We start from the raw sequence: 22,901 nt of genomic DNA, 5'->3' as shown, positions 1-22,901 counted from the left end.
TCCCACCCATGACCACAGCACCCACCTGTGCTGCAACACCCACCTGCATCCCACAGTGCCCACCTACCCCCCCCAGCACCCACTCATGCCCAGAGCACCCACCCACACCCCGCATCACCCACCTCTACCCCACGCTACCCACCTACCCCCCACAGCACCCACCCGTGCTCCCACCATCGCACATCACCCCAAATCACTCCCCACTCCCCCCTTCCCGCTCCCTCCCGGTCCCGCACTACAATTCCCGGGCATCCCCGCGCCAGCACCGCCCCCGCCGCTCCCCGCCCGCTCCCGCCTCTCCCCGCAGCACCATGGCCGCGGCCCCGGTGCCCGAGGGGGCTCCGGTGGAACCGCACGACAGGTAAGATCCCGCATTCTTTTCCCCGGGATAATCCCTCCGGGACGGACCGGCACCGCAGTGCCCGGAGCCGCCGGTTCCCCGTTCCCGCCGCGTCCGGGGCGTTGCGGTGCCGGTCCCGTCCCCCACGATGCCACTTCCGCGAGTGGGGCCTCCCCGAGCCCATCGCACCATTAAAACCCTTCGGCTTTCCCACCAACCACTATTTTTTCCCACCCCCACCTTATCCCTTCTTTATTTTCGCCCCCCCCCCCCTTTTTTTTTCCTTCGCGTGGTCACCTTTCTCCTTATTTCCCTTATTTTATGGGTTTTGCCCTTAATTTCCCAGCAGATAAACCACAGCTCCCATTTTCCAAGCTTGCTGGTACATGCATCCCCTCCATCAAGCACGAGGAGTGGGACAACCTAAACTTTTACACCCAAAAACCCCATCCAAGGCAATTCTGACAACACACACACTCTCTCTCATGTTTTCCCTCCATTTTCCACCCCCTTTTCCAGCTCAATCCTCAGGGATTGAGGAGACTGACTGCTCCCAAACATCAAATGTCTGGGAATTGGATTTGGAGCATCAAATGATGTGTGGCAAATGATGTGGCAAAGCTTATAGGGATGGAACATCCCTGCATCCCTAGTTGTAGGGTACCAACACCCCACCACACCGACCGACACCCCAGAGTGAGTGCCAAACCATCCTGCGTGTTCCAGGAGCTAAATCCACTGCTGGCAGCTGCCTGTGCCTTTCCTGTGAGTCAGTGGTGGGTAGCAGGGAGGATGAGGATGAGGATGGGAGGAAGGAGCCTCCCCGAGTCGTGCCAACCAAGCGAGGGATGAGTAACTGGGTTGTGTAACAGAGCCCCTTCCACCGCGGCTCCCGCTCGGTATAAATAGCAGCGGATAATTGAGTTTGAAGAGGGAAATGTTTGTCCTTTTGTGGTGAGGGAGCAGAGACTGTAATGGAGCTGGAAGGAAGCATGTGTGTGTGTGGAATTGCTGGGATGAACCATCTGGCTCTGGGTGGCTCTGGCCAGGGCAGAGGTTGGTACGAGGCTGGGTAAACGTGATGGGTTTACAGGATGTGCATGGATATGGCACGGCATGGGCACGGCACGGCGTGACCACCAGGCAGTGTCTTGGTGCCCCTGGATCCCCACTGGCAGTGGGGTGGCAGGCAGGTTCCTCCATCCCATGACCGGGTTCCTCCATCTTGTGTGCAAGTCCCTCCATCCTCTGGGCAGGCTCCTCCATCCCACGGCTGAGGTCCTCCATCCCTCGGGCAGGTTTCTCCATCCCCTGGACTTGTTATTCCATCCCTTGGGTGGGTTTCTCCATCACATGGGTGGGTTCCTCCATCCCCTGGGATGGTTCCCCAGACAGGCGAGGCCCATCCAAGGGCTGACACACATAGATCCAGCCCAACAAAGCCCAGCTCAGTGATGGAGGAAGCAGGTTTGGCCTCCACGCTCCTGCAGGTGCTGCTTGCAGGGTGGGATCTGGGAGCAGGACCCTCTCCCAGGAACAGGCATCCCTCTGTTTTGGGCTTGGTGTGTCCACATCTCTTGCACCTATCCAGTGACAATATGCATGACCAAACCAGGAAAAGCCACATGCAGTCCAGCTTCCATCTTTAAATCCTATGGGAAACCCATCGCTGGGAGGGAAAGGGGATCCTGGCCTTTGTGTCTGGTTTCCTCTTCCTCACAATTTTAAGTCCAGCTCTTGGAGGCTGATTAGAGGAGGGATTTGCGCTTAAAAATCATCTAGAAGGAAAAAAGGCCAAAACCAGGGACTTTTGGCCTGTGTGAGAGCTCAGCAACCATGAAGGGACTTGGGAAGCAGAGGAGATCTGCAGAGGAGCGTGTGCCAGGAGGAAGGCTCTGTCGCTGCCAAGGTTTGGAGGCAGTGCAGGCGATTCCTGTCCCACCTGGGAATCTGGGATGTTGAGTGGGATGCTGGGAGAGTTGCTCCTGTCACTGGGACATTTTAACAAAGGCAGGAAAAGTGGCAGCAGGAGCGTGCGATAAGGAACAATATCCCTGGGCGAGGGCTCCTCGCGCCGCGTCCCCCGTCCCTTTGCTTTTTTGCTTCTTTAATGAGAAGGAACAGAAATGGCTCCGGAAGAGAATTTTATTTTTAAACTTCTGAGAGAGCTTTTACAGCAAGAGGAGAGTCTGGGCAGAGATCAGAGGTGGAAAAGTTCCTTTGATCATCGCTCACTTCCCTGATGTCGGGGCAGCAGCTGCAGCTCACACTGGGGACAGGTTACCCCAAAACCCTCCTGTCCCTGTCCCCTGCTTCAGGACCAGCCCCTCATCCCTGGTTCCCATCAGGTCTCCATCTTTTGGGGCAATGATCTCCTCTGCAGGTCCTGTTGGTGAGCAGGAGCAGGAGGGGGCTGATGCCCCCCTTGTTCCGGAGGTGTTTGCTGAGGACACCGGAATGCGGTGTGTGACCCCTGCTTCTGGCATAGCCCTGGTGGCTCCAGAAGATGGAGGAGGGGGAAAGAGTCTTTTTCCAATTCTGGCCCCACCTCCAGGTGTTGGTGCTAAGCAAGAGGGAGCACCCACCCCAGACCCCCTCAGCTTAGAGGCCGAGGTCCCATCTCGGGAGGCTGGAGTCTCACTTGGTGACCATGGAACATCATTGGGATGCTCCATGTCCCTGGCAGAGCCTGGCTGCCCTCAAGGTGTCCTCTGCCACCTTCTTCCTTCCTCAGCAGCCAGGGGTTGTGGGGTGGGGGCTGCTCTGCCCCAGCCCCTGCACACCAGGGCTGGCTGGGATCCCCCTCCTGTGGTGCCCAACATCTCCCACTCTTGGCATATGTCCTGCCTGTCAGAGGGTGCCTGGCCAGCCAGTCGGCCCAGGGGGGGCAAGGGGCAGCTGGCAGGGGGTGCTGAGGGAGCGGATGGCCGGGCACAGCAGCCAGCAGGACGTTATTCTTAGCCGCCCGCAGCTCCAGGGTGTTGAGTTTCACCCACTTGTTTACTTCAGGGCTGAGGGGACAGTGAGGGGCAGCTCTCGGGGAGCTGAGTGACCAAGGGTGGGGAACTCACAGCTGGACCCCCACCGATGGGAGCTCAGGGAGGGGGATGAGTCCTGCCCCAAAAAGCCGAGCACAGCCAGCAGCCCCCTGGCCCTGAGCCCCAGCTGCTCCACCAGCTGCACGTGGGGTGCTGTCTGGGTACCCCCTCCATCCCTGCCCTGGGACCATCCCCTCCTGCCCCCCTGCAGACCCCTCCCCGCCAGTGTTAGGAGCCCACTGGGGACTCACCAGTGCCCGTGGATGTGGATGTCACTCACCAGGTGCCCTCCCTGCTGAGCCCCCTCGTCCAGGGCGGTCAGACACCCCCGGTCCTGGGGAGCAGAGGCGCCGGGGGCTGGTGTTTATTGCGTGTGCTGGGGGCGGTGAGGGGAGGTGTCACTTCATCCCCGACCCCCCCGCTTTTTTTTTAATCAAGCCAGTGCTATTAATATCAGGTAATGAACGTAATCTGGAGGTTAAGCTATCCTCTTATGCTGCTGACCGCTGCGCAGCTCCCAGACGCAGACACTCCCCCGGCTCTGCTCGCTTCTCCTGCCTCCATCTTCCAGCCCCCTGGATCTGCCGGGGGTCTGTGTCAGCCCGGCCTCTCGGGACCCCGCAGTCCCAGTGCTGGGGGGGTCGCTCCGTGCATGGCTCCGAACCCCAAGGCTTGCCCGGCTGCCTTCCCACCCTGGTAGTGCCAGAGATTGGGGACAGGCGCCGAGGTGCGGGCAGGGACGGGGAGTGACACCCTCTGTCCAGGACCACCCCCAGCTCGGCAGTGGGGGGAGATGAGCAGCCCCCCAGCCTTCTCCAGCGTCCGCATCTCAGGCTGCTGGGCCCTCGGACCGGATGGCGGGTGAGTTTTGCCTCATTTTTGAGTGCATTTTACTGGTTTTCACCTGTTTGCTTGCTGGAGCGAACCTTCGGTGGCCGCAGTCCCAGTCTCCCAGCTCCAGTTCCCGTCTGAAGGCTGAGGGCTATGAGAGCGCAGGCAGCAGCCTGGAAAAGATCAGTTTCCCGTGGGACATGGCTGTGGCCAGCCGGGCGCCTTGGCAGGCTTGGGGGGCTGCTGGGGGGTCCTGAGGGCTGGGAGCTCAGTCGGTGGGTTGTTTACGGGGTGCAGAGCCCAGGACATGCTCTCCTGTCCACTGCCAAGTTCAGGTTTGGGGCTGTGCCATCTTTCCTTGCTGCTGTAGGCGCTGCTGGGACCTGCTGCCTTTCTCATCCCGGCCCAGCAGGGATCCAGGGTGGTCAGGGCTCTCTGAAGGCAGCGGAATGCAGAGAGCTGAGCACAGGGCACAGGGCTGGGGATGGGAGCACAGTGGGGAAGGAGAGAGGTGCCTCTCACACCTCAGTAAACCCATGCTTGGACTAAGCAGGAGCAAAATGCTTCCTGCATTAGTGCTGGTATGGCAGCAGGACTGGAGAGCCCTTGTGGGGAGCAGACCCCCTCCACCAGGCTTCCTCGAGGAGGCTCCAACGAGGATGCACCAGCTGCAGGGAAGGCAGAGCATCCCCAAAAGCTGGGGACAGCCTGTGGAGAGGCCTTCCAGGTAGGTTTGACAGGAGAGGGGTTACCAAGCCAGGGTAATGTTTCCTTTCCTATTTGCCTGGCTGTGGTACTGAGCTGCTGAACCCCAGCAATCCACAGCACTGAAGAGGGTCCATGTGGAACAAGGAATGGCATGGACTCCAGCTCTAAACAGGATCCCATTCTCTCAGGGCTCTGCAGGTCGGGACATTGTGGGGGCTTCATCACTGCTACAGGAAATTTTAAAAGGGGATAGGGAAGAACGGCCAGCGGAGATGGCTTGGATCAGCCATCCCTTTGGAGCTGGGAAGAGCCCCTTTCTGGCAAAGGCAGAAGTGGAAAACATCTACAAATCTTGAAGTGTAACATTAGGAGAAAAGGCATGACCTTTGGAGAGCTCTGAGACAGCCCCGCAGACCGCCCCACAGCCCTCCTCCCACATAAATCTGGGAAATGTGGATTTGAGAGGTGTAGAATATCTGCCTCCTGTACAGGCACCAACAGTGTAGATGATATCGATAGAAATGTGTAGAATTTTGGTGAAAGCCCAGATATATTTGGATGAGATGAGGCAAAGCACCAACTCTTGGAACAGGATTAAAGTGCTGCATCCCAGAGCAGCCCCAGGTGTGTGTGAGGGGCTCTGTTCCTCTCCCAGGGGTGCATGTCCCTGCATCCCACAGGAATGTCCCCTCTATGCCAACACCCTGGGTGTGCTGTGGGCACCCAGGAGAGCAGAGGGGAGGGATGACACTTGGGAAAACAGGATGGAGCTGTGGCCATTGCTTGTAATTCTGGGCACTGCCAGAGCCATCAGGGTCCAAACCTCCCTGTCCCTGCCAGGAGCTGGATGATGTCGATGCTGGTCAGAGGCACCGGTAGCAGAGGTGAGCCTTGCTCTGAAAAACAGAGCTTTCCCTGACTCGGAGTCACTTTGGGAATGATGGCCTAGGTCAGGATCTGCGAGCTGGCACAGCAGAACTTGTCGCTGTGTGACCCCAAGGAGCAGAGCATCCCGACAGGCTCGCCTGTCGCATGGAGACCGACGTGCATTCCCAGAGGAAAACCAGCCGAGCAGCCCACGGCGCAGCGCCAGTGGCAGAGCTCTGGAGTAACCACAGGTCCCAGGAGAGGGACCGGGATGTGGATGAAAGGAACCGCTTTATTTTTCTGGTAAACAACTGTGGGTTTGTCATCTCTGCTTTTATCAAGCCAAAGTGACTTTGTTCATGCACCAGCACCGCCGGCTGCTTGTCAGCTCCACTCTGGGAATAGCACCATTGGGAAAGGAGACCCATATAACCCATCTGGGTTTGCTGCTCCTGGTGGACAGAACCATTTTGGTAGACACCCCAGAAGGTTTCCTGATGGGTCTCACTTCCTGAGATCGCTTTTTAAAAGTGATAGTTGGGGTGTTCCTGGCTCCTGGTTGAGCTAGAACCCACTTGGAGCTGGCTGTGTGTGCTGATGGCCTCTGGCAGGGGATGGGGTATTGATGGCTTGAGGCTCTTGTGGGACACTCTGTGGGTGCACACCTTCAGGTGGGCATCGGTGGGAGAGGTCTTGGTGCAGGGGCAGGAGCTGCAGCCTGCCTTTTGTTAGCAGGAGTTCAGCAAAGTCAGGCAAATCCCTGTCTCCTTGCCTACTCCGCAGGGATGTGCCGGTGCAGGAGGTAGGGATGGTTTCCTGGGGGGGTTCTGCCATGCCCAGGGGGTTTGCCAGGGCGATCCCCACTGTGCCCAGCAGGTTTACTGTGTCACTTCACGCACAGATGGCCAGTCTGAAATTTTGATCTTTATCTAAAATTGTTCTAAAAGGGGCTCAGGGAGGGAAGGGAATTAACCTTCATACCAAAACAGCTTAAAATCAACCCAAAATCTGTAAAGCCCTGCAGTTTAAGCCCTTTCAAAAGCAAACCATAATAGAGCAGCAGCAAAGCCCCCCTGACTTGGCTGGGCTGTACCAAATAGCCCTGGTTTGGAGCCATTGGTGCCCAGATCTCTTGGTTTCCCTTCCAGCCCAGTCATGGCTAAGGAGAAGAGCAACCTGAGCAGGGAGGAGCCCTTTGCACCTTCTCCCAGGGAACAGACATCCCTCTGAGGTGGTGGAGCACAAGCAAGGAGGAGAGGGCACTGGTATAAATAATCCTCCCCGTGCCCGCGCTGGCTGGGCAGTGGCTGTAGCTTATCTCCTGGCCAGAGGCCACTTATCATTTCCCAGCCACTGCTCTCCTGCTGCCAAGCTGGAAAGGGCTCAGGAGGGTGTGTTGTTCCTCTCCCTCCCCGGGGCTGCGGTGGGAGGGTAGATAAGGGAGAGGAGCCTGCTCCAGGGCTCCAGGTGAGCTCAGAGCTCACCCAGCTCCCAAGGCAAAGCTGATGCCAACATCTTGGCAGTCACACTGCCTGGCTCTGCCCAGCTCACAGGCTTGTCCCCAGGGGCTTCAGGACAAAGGAGTGGGAGAACTAGAGCTTGAGTTGGAGTGCAGTGCTCAGAGTGGGGAGAGGAATGGAACTGGGGGTGGAGGGGATGAGGGCAGTTTAGCTGTAGCCCGTGTGTTTGACTTCTATCCCCAAGAAAGGTCCCTTGGCACATCAGAATGGGTTGTTGTCCCCTGTAACACACCCCTCTGTGTTTCAAGAGCTCAGTGGGTGGTTTATTTCACACAGACCTTCCCCAGGCAGCAGGACTTTAGGGAGGGAGGTTTGCATTGCGCCTGTTCCAGGTTAAAACTGCTCCTGTGTAAGAGTTCCTCAGGGTTGGCCGTGGCCCGGGGTCACGGAGGTGTGGGTGCTGGTAGTGCTGCAGCAGGGCTGTGGCTGCCCCTCCCCCTCTTCCGTTGCATTCCTCATCCATGTGGTGTGGGATCCCCTCAGGACCCTGCTCCCGCACACCGGGAACGCGTGTCCTTCCCTGCTCCCAGTAACTGCGCTCCTTCCTCTCGCCGTCCCCAGTAACAGCAGTGCTGAATCCCTGGACCGGCTGTATCCCACGGTGGGCTCCACCAAGCCCCCCCGGAAGCGGACCACCAGCCAGTGCAAGTCTGAGCCCCCACTGCTGCGGACCAGCAAGAGGACCATCTACACAGCGGGCCGGCCGCCGTGGTACAACGAGCACGGGACACAGTCCAAGGAGGCCTTCGTCATAGGTAGGACACCTCTACACCGCCCAGGCAGCATCGCTGCCACCTGCCCTGTGGGTCTCCAGGAGATCGTGGGGGGATTTCTACCACATCACCTCCTTGGAATTTTGGGGTTGGCTCCAGCCCAAACAGGAGCAGGGAGAGTCCCCTTGGTTAGCCCAGCATTGGCTGGGTGGGCTGAAACCAAGAGTGTGCAGAGGGGCTGGTGGATTGTAGCAGACCGGAGTCTTTGTTGTTCCCTCAACTCCTGTTGCCTGGGCTGTCACGAGTTCCCAGGGATTTAGTCTGGGCTGGTTCCCATGCCAGCTCTCACCGTGTTACACAACCATCTAGTGAAGGGTTTCCCAGCTTTTGCTGGGCATGTTGCTGGCAGTTCCAGTACACGCCACTTGACTTTTTCAAGGATAATCTCTTGGAGTGCCTATGATTTCCCTCTTTGAAGGTTCCTCCAGCTTAGTGCAACAGTGCGGGACCTGGGCTCCAGCCTGTGGTGGGAAAGGCTGTGCCCGGGGTTGATGACTCCATTCCCTTTTCCCTGGCAGGCCTGGGAGGAGGCAGCGCCTCTGGGAAGACCACAGTGGCCACCATGATCATTGAGGCTCTTGATGTCCCATGGGTGGTTCTGCTGTCCATGGACTCCTTCTACAAGGTGAGGCTGCACGTGGCCCTGGCCAGGCTCCTCAGGCTACCATGGCCCTTGGCATAACCCTTGGGTAGTGGGGCCCTGACACAGGTTGCCCAGAGAAACTGTAGCTGCCCCATCCCTGGAAGCGTTCAAGGGAAGAGGTGACTGGGCACGGCACTGGGGAGGGAAGTGCACGACCACATGCCCTAAGCTCTGCTCTGTGGCAGGTGCTGACCAAGCAGCAGCAGGAGCAGGCAGCCAGCAATGACTTCAACTTTGACCACCCCGACGCCTTTGACTTTGACCTCATCATCGCCACCCTCAAGAAGCTGAAGCAAGGCAAGAGTGTCAAGATCCCCATCTATGACTTTACCACCCACAGCCGCAAGAAGGAATGGGTATGGGACACCGAGGGGGGTGGGACAAGGTGGGGGACGGCCAAGGCAGGGGAGAGGGAGCCAACTGGACCCCTCCAGCCCCTGCCCTTTGCAGTCAGATCTGTGCTGTTGCCCTCTGCCCTGTGCCTGGCTCAGGGAGCGTTTTTGGGTGAGCTGTCGCAGTCACTCACAACCCAGAGAGGTTCCCTGGGACGAGGCATCTCTGAACAGATGTTCTGTGCTTAACCACATCCATTTTGACTCCACAGAAAACCCTGTATGGCGCCAATGTGATTATCTTTGAAGGCATCATGGCATTCGCAGACAAGGAGCTCCTGAAGGTGAGGAAGGGTTTCTAAGCAGTTCTGGCAGGAGATGGTGGGAAGATGCTTTCTCCTGAGGTCCAGCAGGAGGGAGGTGACCTTCCCTTCCAGGTTATACCAGCTACTGTAGAACTTCCCTGTGCAGGAGAAATAGGCTTTGACTCTGCAGCAGCAGGGGAAGAGCCCTGGCAGAGGTCAAATGTTTCAGTAAATACCTCGATCTCAGCCATTTGTGCCCAGGAACCAGGAGCTGTGCTGAGTGGTGACCTGGTTCCTGGCAGTGCTGATGCATAAATACAACTAGAAATAGCTCACCTCCACACTGCTGCAGCTTGCGTAGCCAGAGGCAAAGTCTGCTGAACTTCTAGTGCACAAACCTGGTGTTCCTAGCACGGACTCATCCAGCGGTTCAGGCTTTCTTGGGAATTATTTGGACACATCACAGAATGGTTTAGGTTGGAAGGAATGTTAAAAGAACATACAATTCCACCCCCCTGCCATAGACAGGGACACCTTTCACTAGACCAAGTTGATCCAAGCCCCATCCAACCTGGCCTTGAACACTTCCGAGCATGAGGCAGTCACAGCTTCTCTGGGCAACCTGTGTCAGCACCTCACCACCCTCACAGAGAAGAATTTCCTCCTAATCTCTAATGTAACCCTGCCTTCTGTCAGTTTGAAGCCATTCCCCCTTGTCCTGTCACTCCAGGCCCTTGTCCAAAGTCCCTCTTCAGCTCTCTTGGACCCTCTTTAGGCACTGAAAAGAGCTCTAAGGTCTCCTCAGAGCCTTCTCTTCTCCAGACTGAACAGCCCCAGCTCTCAGCCTGTCTCCATAGCAGAGGTGCTCCAGCCCTCAGAGCTTCTTCACAGCCCTGACAAATGCTCCATCAGACAGTGAGCCATGCACAGACTTAGCCAAGCTCTGTCTAAAAAGTTCTCTCCCCTGCCAAACAAGCACTTGGGTTGCACTTTTCTGGAGCAAGGATGACCTCCAGTGGACAGCTGAGTGAATCCCCCAGGAAACTTTCCTCAGCATCCCTGCTCCTGCCTCTTGCAAGTAAGGGCAGAGTCATGCGCTGCCCTACTGTGCTGGGCTCCTTTCCAGTGTTAATTCCCTGCCTATAGAAGGGACTTGGAATATGATCTTTAAAGTTCCTTCCAACCTAAACCATCCCAGGATTCTATGATTAAGAAGCCAGTGCTCCTGGGTGGACCCTGTTGGTCAGTGTTGTGGGCAGTAACTCCTTTTGTCTCCTTGCTCCTCAATAAGATCCAACCAGTGTGTTGGAGCTGGTCAGTAGCGGGGACGGGGTTTGGAGCAGGACAGGTCTCAGAGGGCACAAGAGTAACGGGCAGGTGGCAGCAAGGGACTCACTGGAGCACCAGCCAGCTTCCAAGGAAAAGCTCCTCCAAAGCTGGAGCAGAGCCGGGCACTGTTAAACATGAGCTGTGCTGAGCACGGGGGGAAGGTGGGTTGAGTCACACACCTGACTCGGTGGGGTTTGTTCCCTCCCCTCCCACTTCAGCTGCTGGATCTGAAGATCTTCGTGGACACAGACTCGGACATCCGCCTGGTGCGCCGCCTGCGCAGGGACATCAGCGAGCGCGGCCGGGACATCGAGGGTGTCATCAAACAGTACAACAAGTTTGTCAAGCCCGCCTTCGACCAGTACATCCAGCCCACCATGCGCCTCGCAGACATCGTCGTCCCCCGAGGTACCTGCCCAGGGCTGGCCTGACGGGCAGTCCCTCAGAGACCCTGTCCCTCTGCCCTCAGCTCTGCTGGCCAGTCCACCCCCCTCCAGCTGGCGAGGACAGAGTGGCTGTCCCATGCCAAAGCAAAGGTCCCTCCAACCAAGTGTCTCCAAACTCTGGCCAGATGCAGGTTCCATGGGGAAAGTCTGGGCTTTTCCCTCAGCCAGCCTCCTGCCCTGCCACGTCCTGGCAGCACAGCGATTGAAGATCTGGAGGTGCCTTGTAGATATCCAGTAACAGATTATTGAATAAGGGTTTAATAAAAGCAGGAATGTCTCCTGCTTTGCTAGGAAAGGGCTCTTTGGGGAAGCAGGGGTACAGTGTGGTTTTGAGCACAGTGGGGAATTTGAGGAAGAAACGTGGAAGAAAATTGGTCCTGACCAAGGTGACTCCTTTTTCTGGTATTAATTGACAAAAGGAAAGGGCCTCAAGTTGAACCAGAGGAGTTTCAGATTGGGTATCGGGGAGAATTTCTTCACCAAAAGTGCTGTTAAGCCCTGGCACAGGCTTCCCAGGGCAGTGGTGGAGTCACTATCCCTGGAGGGATTTAAAAGATGTGTATTTTTGGCACTTGGGGACATAATTTAATGGTGGGCTTGGCAGTGCTGAGGGAGCGGTTGGACTCGATGATTTTAGGGAGCTTTTCCAACCTTCACAATTCTGTGATTCTATAATTCTTTTGCTTTTGGTTCACTCCAGGGAGTGGAAACACCGTGGCCATCGACCTGATTGTTCAGCATGTCCACAGCCAGCTGGAAGAGGTAAGAGATGCTGGGTGGTGAGGAAGGTTCACAGCCTTGCCTGGCAGCGGTGGTGTTGCTGGGAGCCATGCTCTGGGTGCCCAATGGCCTGGCTTCCTTTGTGCTCCAGGTGTGGGAGTCCCTGTGAGCTCCTCCCAGCCCTCTCCCTCACTCCAGTGAAGGAAACTGCCTTGTCCCTGTGTTCTGATTAGTCATGGCTCCTCTGCCAGCTGCGTCCAGCAGCAAATTCCTTCCCTGCCTGGGAGAGCACATCATCAGGGGACAAATCAACCATCCTTCTGTCATCCAAGAGATGTGCCCCCTTGCCTGCAGCCCTCCTGGGGCAGCATCACCCCAAACCCTCCACTCCTTCAGCTCTTGGGCTTCTCCTCTTCCCCCCTGTGCAGATGCTGCTGCACAAGTCTTTCCAGTCAGGAGTCCACTTTTCCACTTCTGTGGCCCTGGATTTCAAAACCCAAAGTCTTATCAGTGTTTGAGCCTTGATCCAGACACATGCTCCATCACTTCCCCACCACTGGCTTTAACAAGTCTTCTCCCTTGTCCCGGGCCAGTCCTGACTGGTGATTTGTGACCCTGTGCAGCTGATGCCGTTGTGTGTTGCTGTCACCGAGCAGCACAGCCTCCTCCCACCCCACAGCTGTAGCTTTAGTGATATTTCAGTCATGGAGATGCTCAGAGCGATCTCCTGGGAGGTGGAAGAAGCATGACCTGGAGATGGATGCACCTCGAAGTAAAGGGCTTGATTCCTTCAAGTCTTTTGGAGGTCTCAGGTGGCAGGAGCTGCTTGGCCTTGGGATGGGAGCTGGCACACCACAGCATCCTGCTTCCCATGCCTGCTCAGGAGGGACCACTCTTGAGCAAAGGTGTCTTGGCAAATTCCCCCTCCCGGAGCACCTGACTGCCTGGATTCACAGCATTAAGCTCTAGGAGGCTGGGAATGTGGTTTCTAAACCCTTGGTCACAGGAGGAAGGATCAGAGCCCTGGCACTGGTGCTAGCACCGGGCTGAGGAGCGCACCCAGCCATGGGGCACAGTCCAGGGGAGGGGAATGTCTGTTTTCCCCCAGCCTCTGAGATCCAGCCGAGGAGTATCGTGGCAAACCCAGCAGCTCCCGTGGGTTCCACTGCGAACTAGGCAAAGGGTTGGCTTGGGGGAGGCTTTCGCAGACTTGGGGAGGGGAAGAAGGGTAAAAGGCTACATGTGAATGCAGGAAAATATTCCTATTTTTCCTTTTTTTTTGTCTTGAAACGACCCTGGTGTTGACAATGCTTAATACCGGTTGCATTGTGTCTTTGTGTTGCTGCCGCAGCGTGAACTCAGTGTCAGGTAAGAGCCCTCACTCTGTCCTGTCTGTGCAGCCGAGGCATTTCCAATGCCAGGCACTGCTTGGCCTCACCCTGACCTGCAGCGGGACTGACAGCTCGTGTAGCACACGGCCTTGTCACGCTCAAAGGTGACAAAAGGCCACCTTGTCCTTGGCTTTGGGATGGCAGGGAAGGGCTGCTCCCCAGGGATGTACTACCAGCTGGAGCACAGATCCCTGAAGCTGGGGCAGGGCCAGGTTTGTAGCTGGGGACCCCCAGTCTCTGTGAGAGGGGAGGCTTTGCACCCTGAGATGCTCTTTTATTTCTCTTCATCCTCTAAGATGAACGATTTTCAGAGCAACTCTCCATCTCTGATGATTAAACATCATTATACATAAATTATTAGATTAGCCAAAGCATCTTAAAAATAAATTAAAAAAATGATGGAGAGTGACATTTTACTTGGGCAGATAGTGATAGGATAAGGGGGAACCATTGTAAGCTAAAGGAAGAGAGACTTACATTGGATATTAGGAAGAAATTCTTCCCTGTGAGGGTAGTGAGGCCCTGGCACAGGTTGCCCAGAGAAGCTGTGGATGCCCCATCCCTGGAAGTGTCCAAGGCCAGGTTGGACAGGGCTTGGAGCAACCTGGACCAGTGGAAGGTCTGAGGGTTGGAATGAGATGAGCTTTAAGTTTCCTTCCAACCCAAACGATTCTGTGATCTTGAGGGTGGTGGGAGCCCTGGACCCCTCACCACACACAAGTGCTGTGCCTGATGGCACCCAAAGGAGCGTAGCAGCTTCACATCACCAGAGGTACCCCCTTTCCCACTGCATCCAGAGGCTGTACAGCCACTGCTGGAGGACTGAGAAAATCCTGCTGCCCAACTCCAGCAGGATTTCTGATTTCTAGGTGTCTGCAGGTAGACGTTATAACATATATGTTGATTTACTTAACCTCTTCAGCATGTGCCTCCAGATGGGACTTTGGCTCTCTTCCTTCCATTAAGGCTTTCAGGTAGTTTTGTAGGAAGCAGAGGGAATGCATTACTGCAAATGGGTTTCCATTTAGATCTCCATCATTGTATGGAGATGCATAACTCAAGGAGCCCTAAAATTTACCTTTGGCATACAATGCGCTTTTAAAATACCTGAGATGAACAGGGAAGAGGCCCTGCCTTACTTATTTCTGCTTCAGCCAATCATTTCTGGACTAGGGCAAGTGGATGTTTTATTTTATTTCTCTTTGCTTGTGTAACACCCAGGGGCCTGACATTTCCATACAGACACCTAAGCTTCCCTCTGTGTCTGGAGGTCCAGGTGGGAAGATGCTGTTTAATATGGAGAGAAATCTGTTACTTTAAAATATGGCAGGAATAACATTAACAAAGGCACTAATTTGTGTGTGTCGGGGGGTATATGTGTGTGTGTATATATACATATAAAATTATATGTATATACACAAATAAAATTTTATATATATATATATATACACACACACATATGCACAAATAAAATTTCCTTTCTCTCCAGGGAAAGGGGCACTCAGTACAGGTGATCTTTTTCTGCACCTTAAAAATCAGGTATTTAATATATCCATAAAGTATTAATAGTTTTATGATAGCAAGTTTGGAAAGGTAACCCTGACCTCCAGAAACACCTCTGTGATCATGACAGCCACAGCCAGTTTTATGTTCCGTTTGAGGCTCGTGGTTTCCATTTATGCCTTTGACGTAAAATCTGGAAAAAATTTCCTGCAAAAGCCCAAATATGTTCCACTGCTGGAGCCTCAGTGCTTTACTGCCACTGCTGTTTCCCCCAGCCCCTCTGTGGCTCTGCAAGAGGAACCAGGTGGATGGAGAGACACAACGAGCGAGATGTGCCTGGCGAATATGGGCTTTTCATCACAAACAATTCCCCATCCTCTTGTCTGGAATGGCTTCTTCTAAATGTCACCGTTGTTGTTCTGATGTCACCACTGTTTGCTGGCGGTGGGGACGCAGGGAGGGCTTTGTGCTGGGAGGATAAAACCTGGATGCTCAGATCTGGCCCCAGTCCGAGGTGCTTCTGGAGGCTGTGCTCCAGGGATGCCTTTTCTGACTGAGGGGCTGGCTGGGACAGGCAGGGAGTGCCTTTCCCCCATCAGATGAGTGAATTCTAGGGAGTTTAAAGGAAGTGGTGGCTTCCTTGGACCTACAAGGCTTGTTTTCATCCTATAACCGCTGGCTGCTGAGGAGCTTCATTGCCTTCCCAGTTATTCCCTCAGAATACAGGTCAGACCTTAGCATCCTTGCTGCTGGGGTATTTCTTGTCCAGCTTCCCCTGTGGAACTGTGCATGTGCTGGAGAGGTAATTCCATACCAGCACTCCCATTCTATCCATGCCCAGGTGGGTGTTTCTCCTGCAGCCTGGTAGCAGGATTTGGAGCAGCCAGCCCATGCCCTCCAAGGCACAGTGCTCCCAGACCAGCCTATTCTCCATCCCTCCTGCCACACTCTCAGCATCCAGCCCTGTTCCCAGATCCAGCGCTCTTTCCAGCCGATTCCCCTCGCCAATCAATATTCCCCACCCCCAAGGTCCCGATCAGCTTGGCGTGCCCTTTGCCAATTGTGTCTTTAAATATCAACCCGTGGCGCAGTTTAATAGCCCTTGTTTGAAATGTCAGCCCTGAAAGGCAGCCGTGTACGTGTTTGAAATGCCTTGACTGCATCAGCTCCTTTGTAGCTGGATGTTTCTTGTCTGCTTCCTGCTCGATAGCATGTTCCACAAAGAGCTGAGGATGTTCCCTGAAGCCTTCCTGGGAGATGGTCACCCCTTTCTCTCTCTCTCTTTCTTTCTTTTTCTTTCCATTTTTTTTTTTTCCCTTTAAAGCTTTTGTTCTGAGGGGGAAAAATTGTTTCCAAAATAAGACATTTTCTTGACGTGCTCATGGCTGCTCGTCTGGATGTTCCGTCACAGTCCTGCCTGGCAGGAAGGGACGGGAGGCATCAATGTTCCCTCTTCCCTCCTGGGATGAGCAGGGGGTGGGATGGCAGTGGTGGGGTGGCTGCCAGAGGGGCTGAGCTCTCCCCTCAGCCTGCAGCCCTTCTCCAGGCATGGTGAGCCCAGGGCAGGTCCAGGTGAGCCCGGGGGAAGGAAGATCTTCCCAGTGGGCAGTGATGTTCAGTTCAGAGATGGGTTTCTCCCCATGTTCCCGGTGCTCTTGGCTTTCCAGGCTCTCCAAGGCTTGAGCAGATAATCTCTTCAGCATGCAGGAGGGGGACACCCCTGTGAGCCCACAAGCAGTTTGCCTGGGAGCAGGGCAGGTTGGATGAAGGTTTTGCAGGTTGGACAGAGGTTTTTGGTTTTGGGTGCCTGCACTTGCTCTGGGATTGCAGCAGAGCCCTGAGTGAGGGCTGGGCATGAGCCCTGGAAATGTTCAAGGCCAGGCTGGATGGGGCTTGGAGCAGCCTGGTCTAGTGGACCTGCTTATGGCAGGGAGGGTGGAACAAGATTATCTTTAAGGTCCCTTCCCACCCAAACCATTCTAGGATTCTATGGTTCTATGCCCCTCCAGGCTCCACGGGCCTCTGTTGGAGTGTGGTATTACCCAGGACAGAAGTGGGACAGTGTCCTACCATGTCTCTGGAGCAGTGGAGCCGGTGCTGTGGAGAGCAGCAGTGACATGACTTAGTCACGAAGGGAGGAGCACTGTTTCTGCATGGTGATGGCCTGGGCACCAGGCAGGTCCAAGAGTCGTTGATCAATTAGGGGATTTTTCCCCCTTTGACTAATGAGAGTGCTTTCTCCTCTGTTTCATGTCCTGTTTGTCCCTCTCCCCTTAAACTCTCGTGTCTCCTGTCTTGTCTCCCCTGAACATCCCTCCCACCGGGTGACCAGAGGAAGCTGCGCTGGGATATGTGAGGAGACAAACGCTTATGGCAGTGTTTTGGTTGTGACACTAATGGCGGGGAGTGGGCAAGGGCTGTGCAGGGTGAGCCGCCTCACTAACCCGGGCTGGGGGTCTTGGGGCAGGCAGCTCATAGGGTCCTGCTTTGCTGGGGCTGTGTGGACCAAACAGGGGTGGAGGCACTTGAGAGAGCAGCTTTATCCCAAAAATGGGACCTGTTCCCCCAGAAAGTACTATAGGGACTCCCACAGCACTGACTGGCTTTCAAGCAGGATGGCATCCAGACCTCCCTGTCCCTGCACTGTGTGGGTGTCACAGGAAGGTGCAGAAAACTTGGTGACAGAATGCTGACAGCATTTCCTGGGGGCCTGTTGACAGCTCAGAGTTCAGGGGCGTTGTTCCCACCGCTCACGGAGCTTGGAGCACTCACTGGTATCTGCAGCAGGGAGCAGGAGCCGGGCTCACACCAGGGCAGGAAAGGGGCTGCCCATCCCACTGGCATGGCAGAATGCTGGTACATAGACCTGGCAGTGATGGAGGGGAGAGGTGCCAGTGGCAAGCTCATTCCTGTGCCCCTGGGTGGGCTCTGGTAGATGGAAGATGACCCCAACAGCTCCTCTGGTTTAGGCAGCAGCAGTTTGTCACCTGGGCAAACCCAGCGGGGGCCATGAACATGTATGTGGCTCTGTGTTGGGGGTCCCATCTCTGCCCCCCTAAAGCAGGCAAACAGGCAGCCCCTGTGCAGGCACCATCTGCCCAAAGCAGGGCTCATGCCCTCACCCACCGTGTGGGCACCCTGGGGGGCAGGAGGGGTTTAGGCAGGGCTTTTCCCCCAGGATCTGTTCCCAGACCAGGTCTGGCAGGAGGAGGGAAGGGAGGACTGTGGGGGCAGAGCTGTGGGTGCTGCTGGCAGCACAGCCCTGGCGTGAGAGTGGCTCTGACAGCAGCAAATCCGCGGGGCAGCGACTAATGGGGTGAGCTCGCTTCACTGGCAGCAGGCCCGGGGCCTTGAGGGCTGCTTGTCCCAAACCAGTGATGGCCTCTGCAGGCAGCAGGTGAGCCCACGATGGGATCGCAACCCATCCATGCTCCCCACATGGCTGCCAGCTGTCCTGGCTCTCTGGAGCATTCCCTGCATGGGGGCTCCTGGCTGCTACACAGGACTGGAGCTGGCAAAAGCAAGAAGGAGCCCTTAAGTACCCACAGGCCTCGGGAATGTCTCATTTGGTGTTGGTTGGCCAAGACCAAGAGATGGCTTTGTGGATGGAGGCCTCAAGTTGCCTAGCTCTGCCCTCCTCCATGCCTACCCATCTTCTCTGTCCTCCTCTCTGCTTGCGTGCCTCTGTGTGCCATTAATCCAGGTTTCTGCTTGATTTCAAATCTTAATCATGCGGTGCTTTCGTTTGCTCTCTTCTCCACCTCCCCAACATCTCTCTGACTGGGATGCAGCTGCTGGCACGTGTGTGATCTGACGTGTGGCTTTCGGACCCCAGCCCTCCTCCCAGACAAAGTTACTTGTCCATCCTGCCCAGCCTTGTGGAAGCCAAATGTGTCCTTCCTCTCATTACTGCTGCTCTCACAGGGAGAGGTGACTAATGGGGCTCCATTGTGCGCTTCCCCAGGAATGGTGTTCCCTTGATCCAAGAATAGCTCTCAGCCCTGTTTGTTATGTGGAATGAGTCACACAGAACCATTCCTGTCCAGCCATAAAGTCTTGAAGCTGTTCCCAATTTGGAATGGGCAAGGTACTCTCTAAAATGGTCACGTTCCAACCGTGTGCCAGTGCAACACCTGGCCCTTGTAGGACAGAGACAACCACAAGAGCCCCTCCTCACCCTATGAGTCCAGGATCCATCACCAAATAAGACTCCAGAACAGGAAAAGGTTTTGAGGTTATTTTCCACTTTCTTCCTAACCAGTGAAAATCGAGATGGGCCAACCACCTTCAGAGAAGCTGTGGCTGCCCCATACCTGGAAGTGTTCAAGACCAGGTTGGACAGGGCTTGGAGAAACCTGTTCTAGTGGAAAGTGTTCCTGCCCATGGCAGGGGGCTGGAACGAGATGATCTTTAAAGTCCCTTCCAACTCAAACCATTCTATCAACCACGGGTCAGCTGCCCAGCAGGTCCTTGGGCTGCGAGGTCCCACTAACTCCAGTGCTCCCCATTCATGGGAGCAGGTCCCTTTGCCATGGCAGGGGACCAGGCAGGGCTGGCTGCTTGCTCGGCTCAGCTGGATGGGCTTGGTGTGCGTTTGCAGTGTGAGATGACATCTGGGAGGATGGCTCTGGCCGTGTGCTGTGCTCCAGCCGTGTGCTGTGCTCCAGCCTTCGGGCAGCCTTCCCCAGACCTTCTGACCTTGTGTTTGGTTTTCAGGGCCGCCCTGGCCTCTGCCCACCAGTGCCACCCCCTTCCTCAGACCCTCAGTGTGCTGAAGAGCACCCCTCAGGTGAGGGGCATGCACACCATCATCAGGTAAAGCCCCTGCCACGGCTCCCAGGGTGGGATGGGGCTCAGCTGCCAGTGGGGTGGGCTCGGTTGTCTTTGGGCTCCCCAGTCCTACTTCTGCCTGTCCTCACAGCCTGGAGACACAAGGCAGGGGTGGTGGCCCCTGCATCGAGGAGCTGTGCAGTTAGTGCTCAGTGGTCTTGCCAACAATTTTATGCTTTTAACCTTAAAACCGACACCACGGTTCCAGGCTCTGATGGTGCAAATGAGCCAGAGAGGAGCAGGGGCTGCCTCTGAACTCTGCCAGCATCTCCTGGGGCACACTTTGGTCCACAGCTGATGTTACCTTTCCCTTCCCTCTAGAAACAAAGAGACCAGCAGAGACGAGTTCATTTTCTACTCCAAGAGGCTGATGCGGTTGCTGATTGAGCACGCGCTCTCCCTGCTCCCATTCCAGGTGGGTTCAGGGCTATAGATGCTGGGTTTCCTCTCTAGTTTCTAACCCAAAACTGCTGGGGAGCCAGGACAGTCCTGGTAGTGCTCCTCCAACCTTCCCCATAGATCAGCCCTTTCCCCCAGATTAAAAAGCACCGGGGCTCCCTGAGGCTGTGCAGCGATGGTGTGGCCATGGGTGACAGCTCTTTGTCCTGCCTTGGTGTCCAAGGGTCCAGCCCAGCCCATGGCTGGGTGACTTCAGGGCTCCTCTGAGAGCTGTGTCAGAGCTGCTGGTAACACTTCTCACGTGGTTTTTGTAGAGTTGCACAGTCCAGACCCCTCAAGGACACGACTATGAAGGGAGGACGTACAGCGGGAAGCAGGTAAGTGGAAGCCAAAGCACTATTGAGACCTGCCCTATGGCGGTTCACTGGAAGCCCTGTGGGTACAGGGAAGGACCCCCCCTGGCTGCCATCAGGCTGGGTTTGGTGCCTGCTGTCCTGAGTGTGACACCCTGGACCATTGGGTCAGGCATGTCAGTGACCAAGAGTGCCATCAGCACTGTGCCATTCATGCCCTCCAAATGGGAGGCAGCCTGGGCTGGGAGCAGCACACCCTCTTGGAAGGGATGTGCTTTGGGGTTACCCATCAGAGTCCCTTGCTGCCAAGACCCAGTGCCATGTGGGGTGGGGGTGGTGGCAGCTCCTACACCGTGTGACCACCCTGGCTGTGTGCTGCAGATCACCGGGGTGTCCATCCTGCGCGCGGGAGAGACCATGGAGCCGGCGCTGCGCGCGGTGTGCAAGGACGTCCGCATCGGCACCATCCTCATCCAGACCAACTGCAACACGGGCGAGCCAGAGGTAGAGCCTGGGGCTGCCCAGGACATCTGGTGTTAACCTGCACGTGCTGGGTGACTCAGGTGTTTTCTGAGAGCTCTTCAGTGATCCTGGAGTCCATCTTGGCAGGGGTTGAGTGCTTTGAAAGCTGCTCAGGTGGGCTTTGCCAGCGGGCTTGTGCACACAGGGGCTGCTTTGCTGCCCGAGTGTTTGCGCTGGCTCCGAGCTGACAGCCTGGGTCCCAGGGATAGAGATGAATGAGGGAGCGAGAGAAGTGCTCGGGTTGCTCCATTAACCTGCAGCCTCTAAGCTGCTCTCTCATCCTCTGCCCAGCTCCACTACCTGCGTCTGCCGAAGGATATCAGCGAAGACCACGTCATCCTGATGGACTGCACGGTCTCCACGGGCGCCGCAGCCATGATGGCAGTGCGGGTGCTGCTGGTATGCAGGGGTGTGGGTGGGTGGCTGGCTCCAGAACAACCTGCAAAGCACCAACTGAGGTGCTGTGTCTGGAACTGGCTCCTCCATGGGAAGGATGGTGTCAGGGCACACGGTACAGGCTGGGGTGACTCTGACCCTGAGCTGTCCCTGTGCATTTGCTGTAGGATCATGATGTCCCAGAGGACAAGATCTTCCTCCTCTCCCTGCTTATGGCAGAGATGGGTGTCCACTCGGTTGCCTATGCGTTCCCCCGGGTGAAGATCATCACCACAGCTGTGGACAAGAAGGTGAATGACCTTTTCCGGATAATCCCTGGCATTGGTGAGTATCTGAGTAGGAATAACCTGTGGCGGGGGGATTTTTGGTGCTTCTGGTGGGGAGAGGTGAAGCCCTGGTTGTCAGTTTAGGTCTGCCCTTATTTTACCTGGGGACCCACTGCCCCTCCTGGGCCCTGTTGCCACATAGGTGGGATTGACATGCTGGCTCTGAGAGCTGCCAAGCAGCTACTCCCTTTTAAGCATCGGGTGCCATACCACATAGCATGAGCCTCCTCCAGCCCCAGATGGAGAAGTCTGGCTGGGACAGCTAGAGCAGCCCTGTGCCCACCTCCTTCCCTAAGTTGCCACCTTCTACAAGTTCACCCAAAACAAGCTCAGCGTGTTCTTCTGTCCTCACCTCTGCTGTGCCAGGAAACACCCTTCCACCGGCTGCTAAACCAGCCTCCAGGCTGCTCCAGTTTTGCTGCCACTCAAGTTTCCATGCTGTTCAAGCTGTCAGATAAACCTGCTTCTGTCCCCTTGCCTGCTGGGATGAGGACAGGCAGGAGGATGGGTCCCAGGGCTCCTGCAGTGCTGCCCTCTGACTCTCTCTCTCCCCACAGGGAATTTTGGTGATCGGTACTTCGGGACAGACGCTCCTCCCGACTGGAGCGACGATGAGGATGCTCTTAGCACTTAGCTGGATGTGGAGGTGCCACTGGCACCAGGCAGCTTCAGCACCGCACCTTAACCCCTCTGTCCAGTGCAGAATTCTCCTTCCTCTCACCAGGCATAGATATTTTTTTCAAATCTTACATCGGAGATCTAGGGCATATTTTTTCAAAGAAACATAAATCCTAGTTTGACTTTATGGACAGTCGTGTGTCCCAGCATAGAGCAGAGTTAATTTATTTTAATTTAAATATTTGCCTATATAACTTATTGGAGATATTTTATAAAGGACAATAATAAATTTTTTCTCTGGTTTTCTGAACGGAGCCATTCTTTGTCAATTCCCATGGGCCCCCAGTAGGATTTGTGACCCTCTGGAACTACTGTCCTGAGAGGGGAAGATGCCATGAGGAGTGGTGGGAGGTCAAGAATACCACGCTCTTGATCCAAGGAAAGACTTGGTGGCGGAAGAGAGGGAATTCCTACTGTCTGCAAGGAGACTGAAGGCTGGATATTAGGAAACAGTTCTTCCCCCAGAGAGTGGTCAGGCACTAGAACAGGTCATGGCACCAAGTCTACCAGAGCTCAGGAAGCATTTGGACAACGGTCTCAGGCACATGGTGGAATTGTTGGGGCTGTCCTGTGCAGGGTCAGGAGTCTGGACTCAATAATCCTTGTGAGTCCCTTCCAACTTAGGAGATTCTGTGAAGTTCAGCTTGGATC

At 55.6% G+C, this 22,901-nt stretch overlaps 1 protein-coding gene across 2 annotated transcripts; it reads left to right on the top strand.

The window, feature by feature from the left end:
- The first annotated feature begins 289 nt into the window (after positions 1-289).
- Positions 290-22,500, top strand: UCKL1 (uridine-cytidine kinase 1 like 1). 2 transcript variants are annotated; one of them, XM_039382951.1, is made up of 15 exons: positions 290-361; positions 7,866-8,059; positions 8,596-8,702; positions 8,906-9,076; positions 9,325-9,396; positions 10,905-11,094; positions 11,833-11,894; positions 13,204-13,220; positions 19,463-19,561; positions 19,898-19,991; positions 20,290-20,352; positions 20,710-20,832; positions 21,142-21,249; positions 21,414-21,570; positions 22,130-22,497. In XM_039382951.1, exons 1-15 carry the CDS (start codon positions 312-314, stop codon positions 22,204-22,206), a joined length of 1,584 nt encoding a protein of 527 aa, XP_039238885.1. In that variant the 5' UTR covers positions 290-311; the 3' UTR covers positions 22,207-22,497. The 2 variants fall into 2 exon arrangements, with proteins under 2 accessions (XP_039238885.1, XP_027566370.1); XM_027710569.2 differs by lacking the exon at positions 290-361 and adding an exon at positions 401-4,239 and having other exon boundaries at positions 22,130-22,500.
- Positions 22,501-22,901: the final 401 nt, after the last annotated feature.

Source organism: Pipra filicauda, unplaced genomic scaffold (assembly GCF_003945595.2).
Source record: "Pipra filicauda isolate LSUMZ 115617 unplaced genomic scaffold, ASM394559v2 scaffold291_size933811_pilon, whole genome shotgun sequence".
Taxonomy (NCBI): Eukaryota; Metazoa; Chordata; class Aves; order Passeriformes; family Pipridae; genus Pipra; species Pipra filicauda.
Note: the sequence above shows the minus strand (reverse complement) of the source record. Positions and strands in the feature narration are given on the sequence as shown.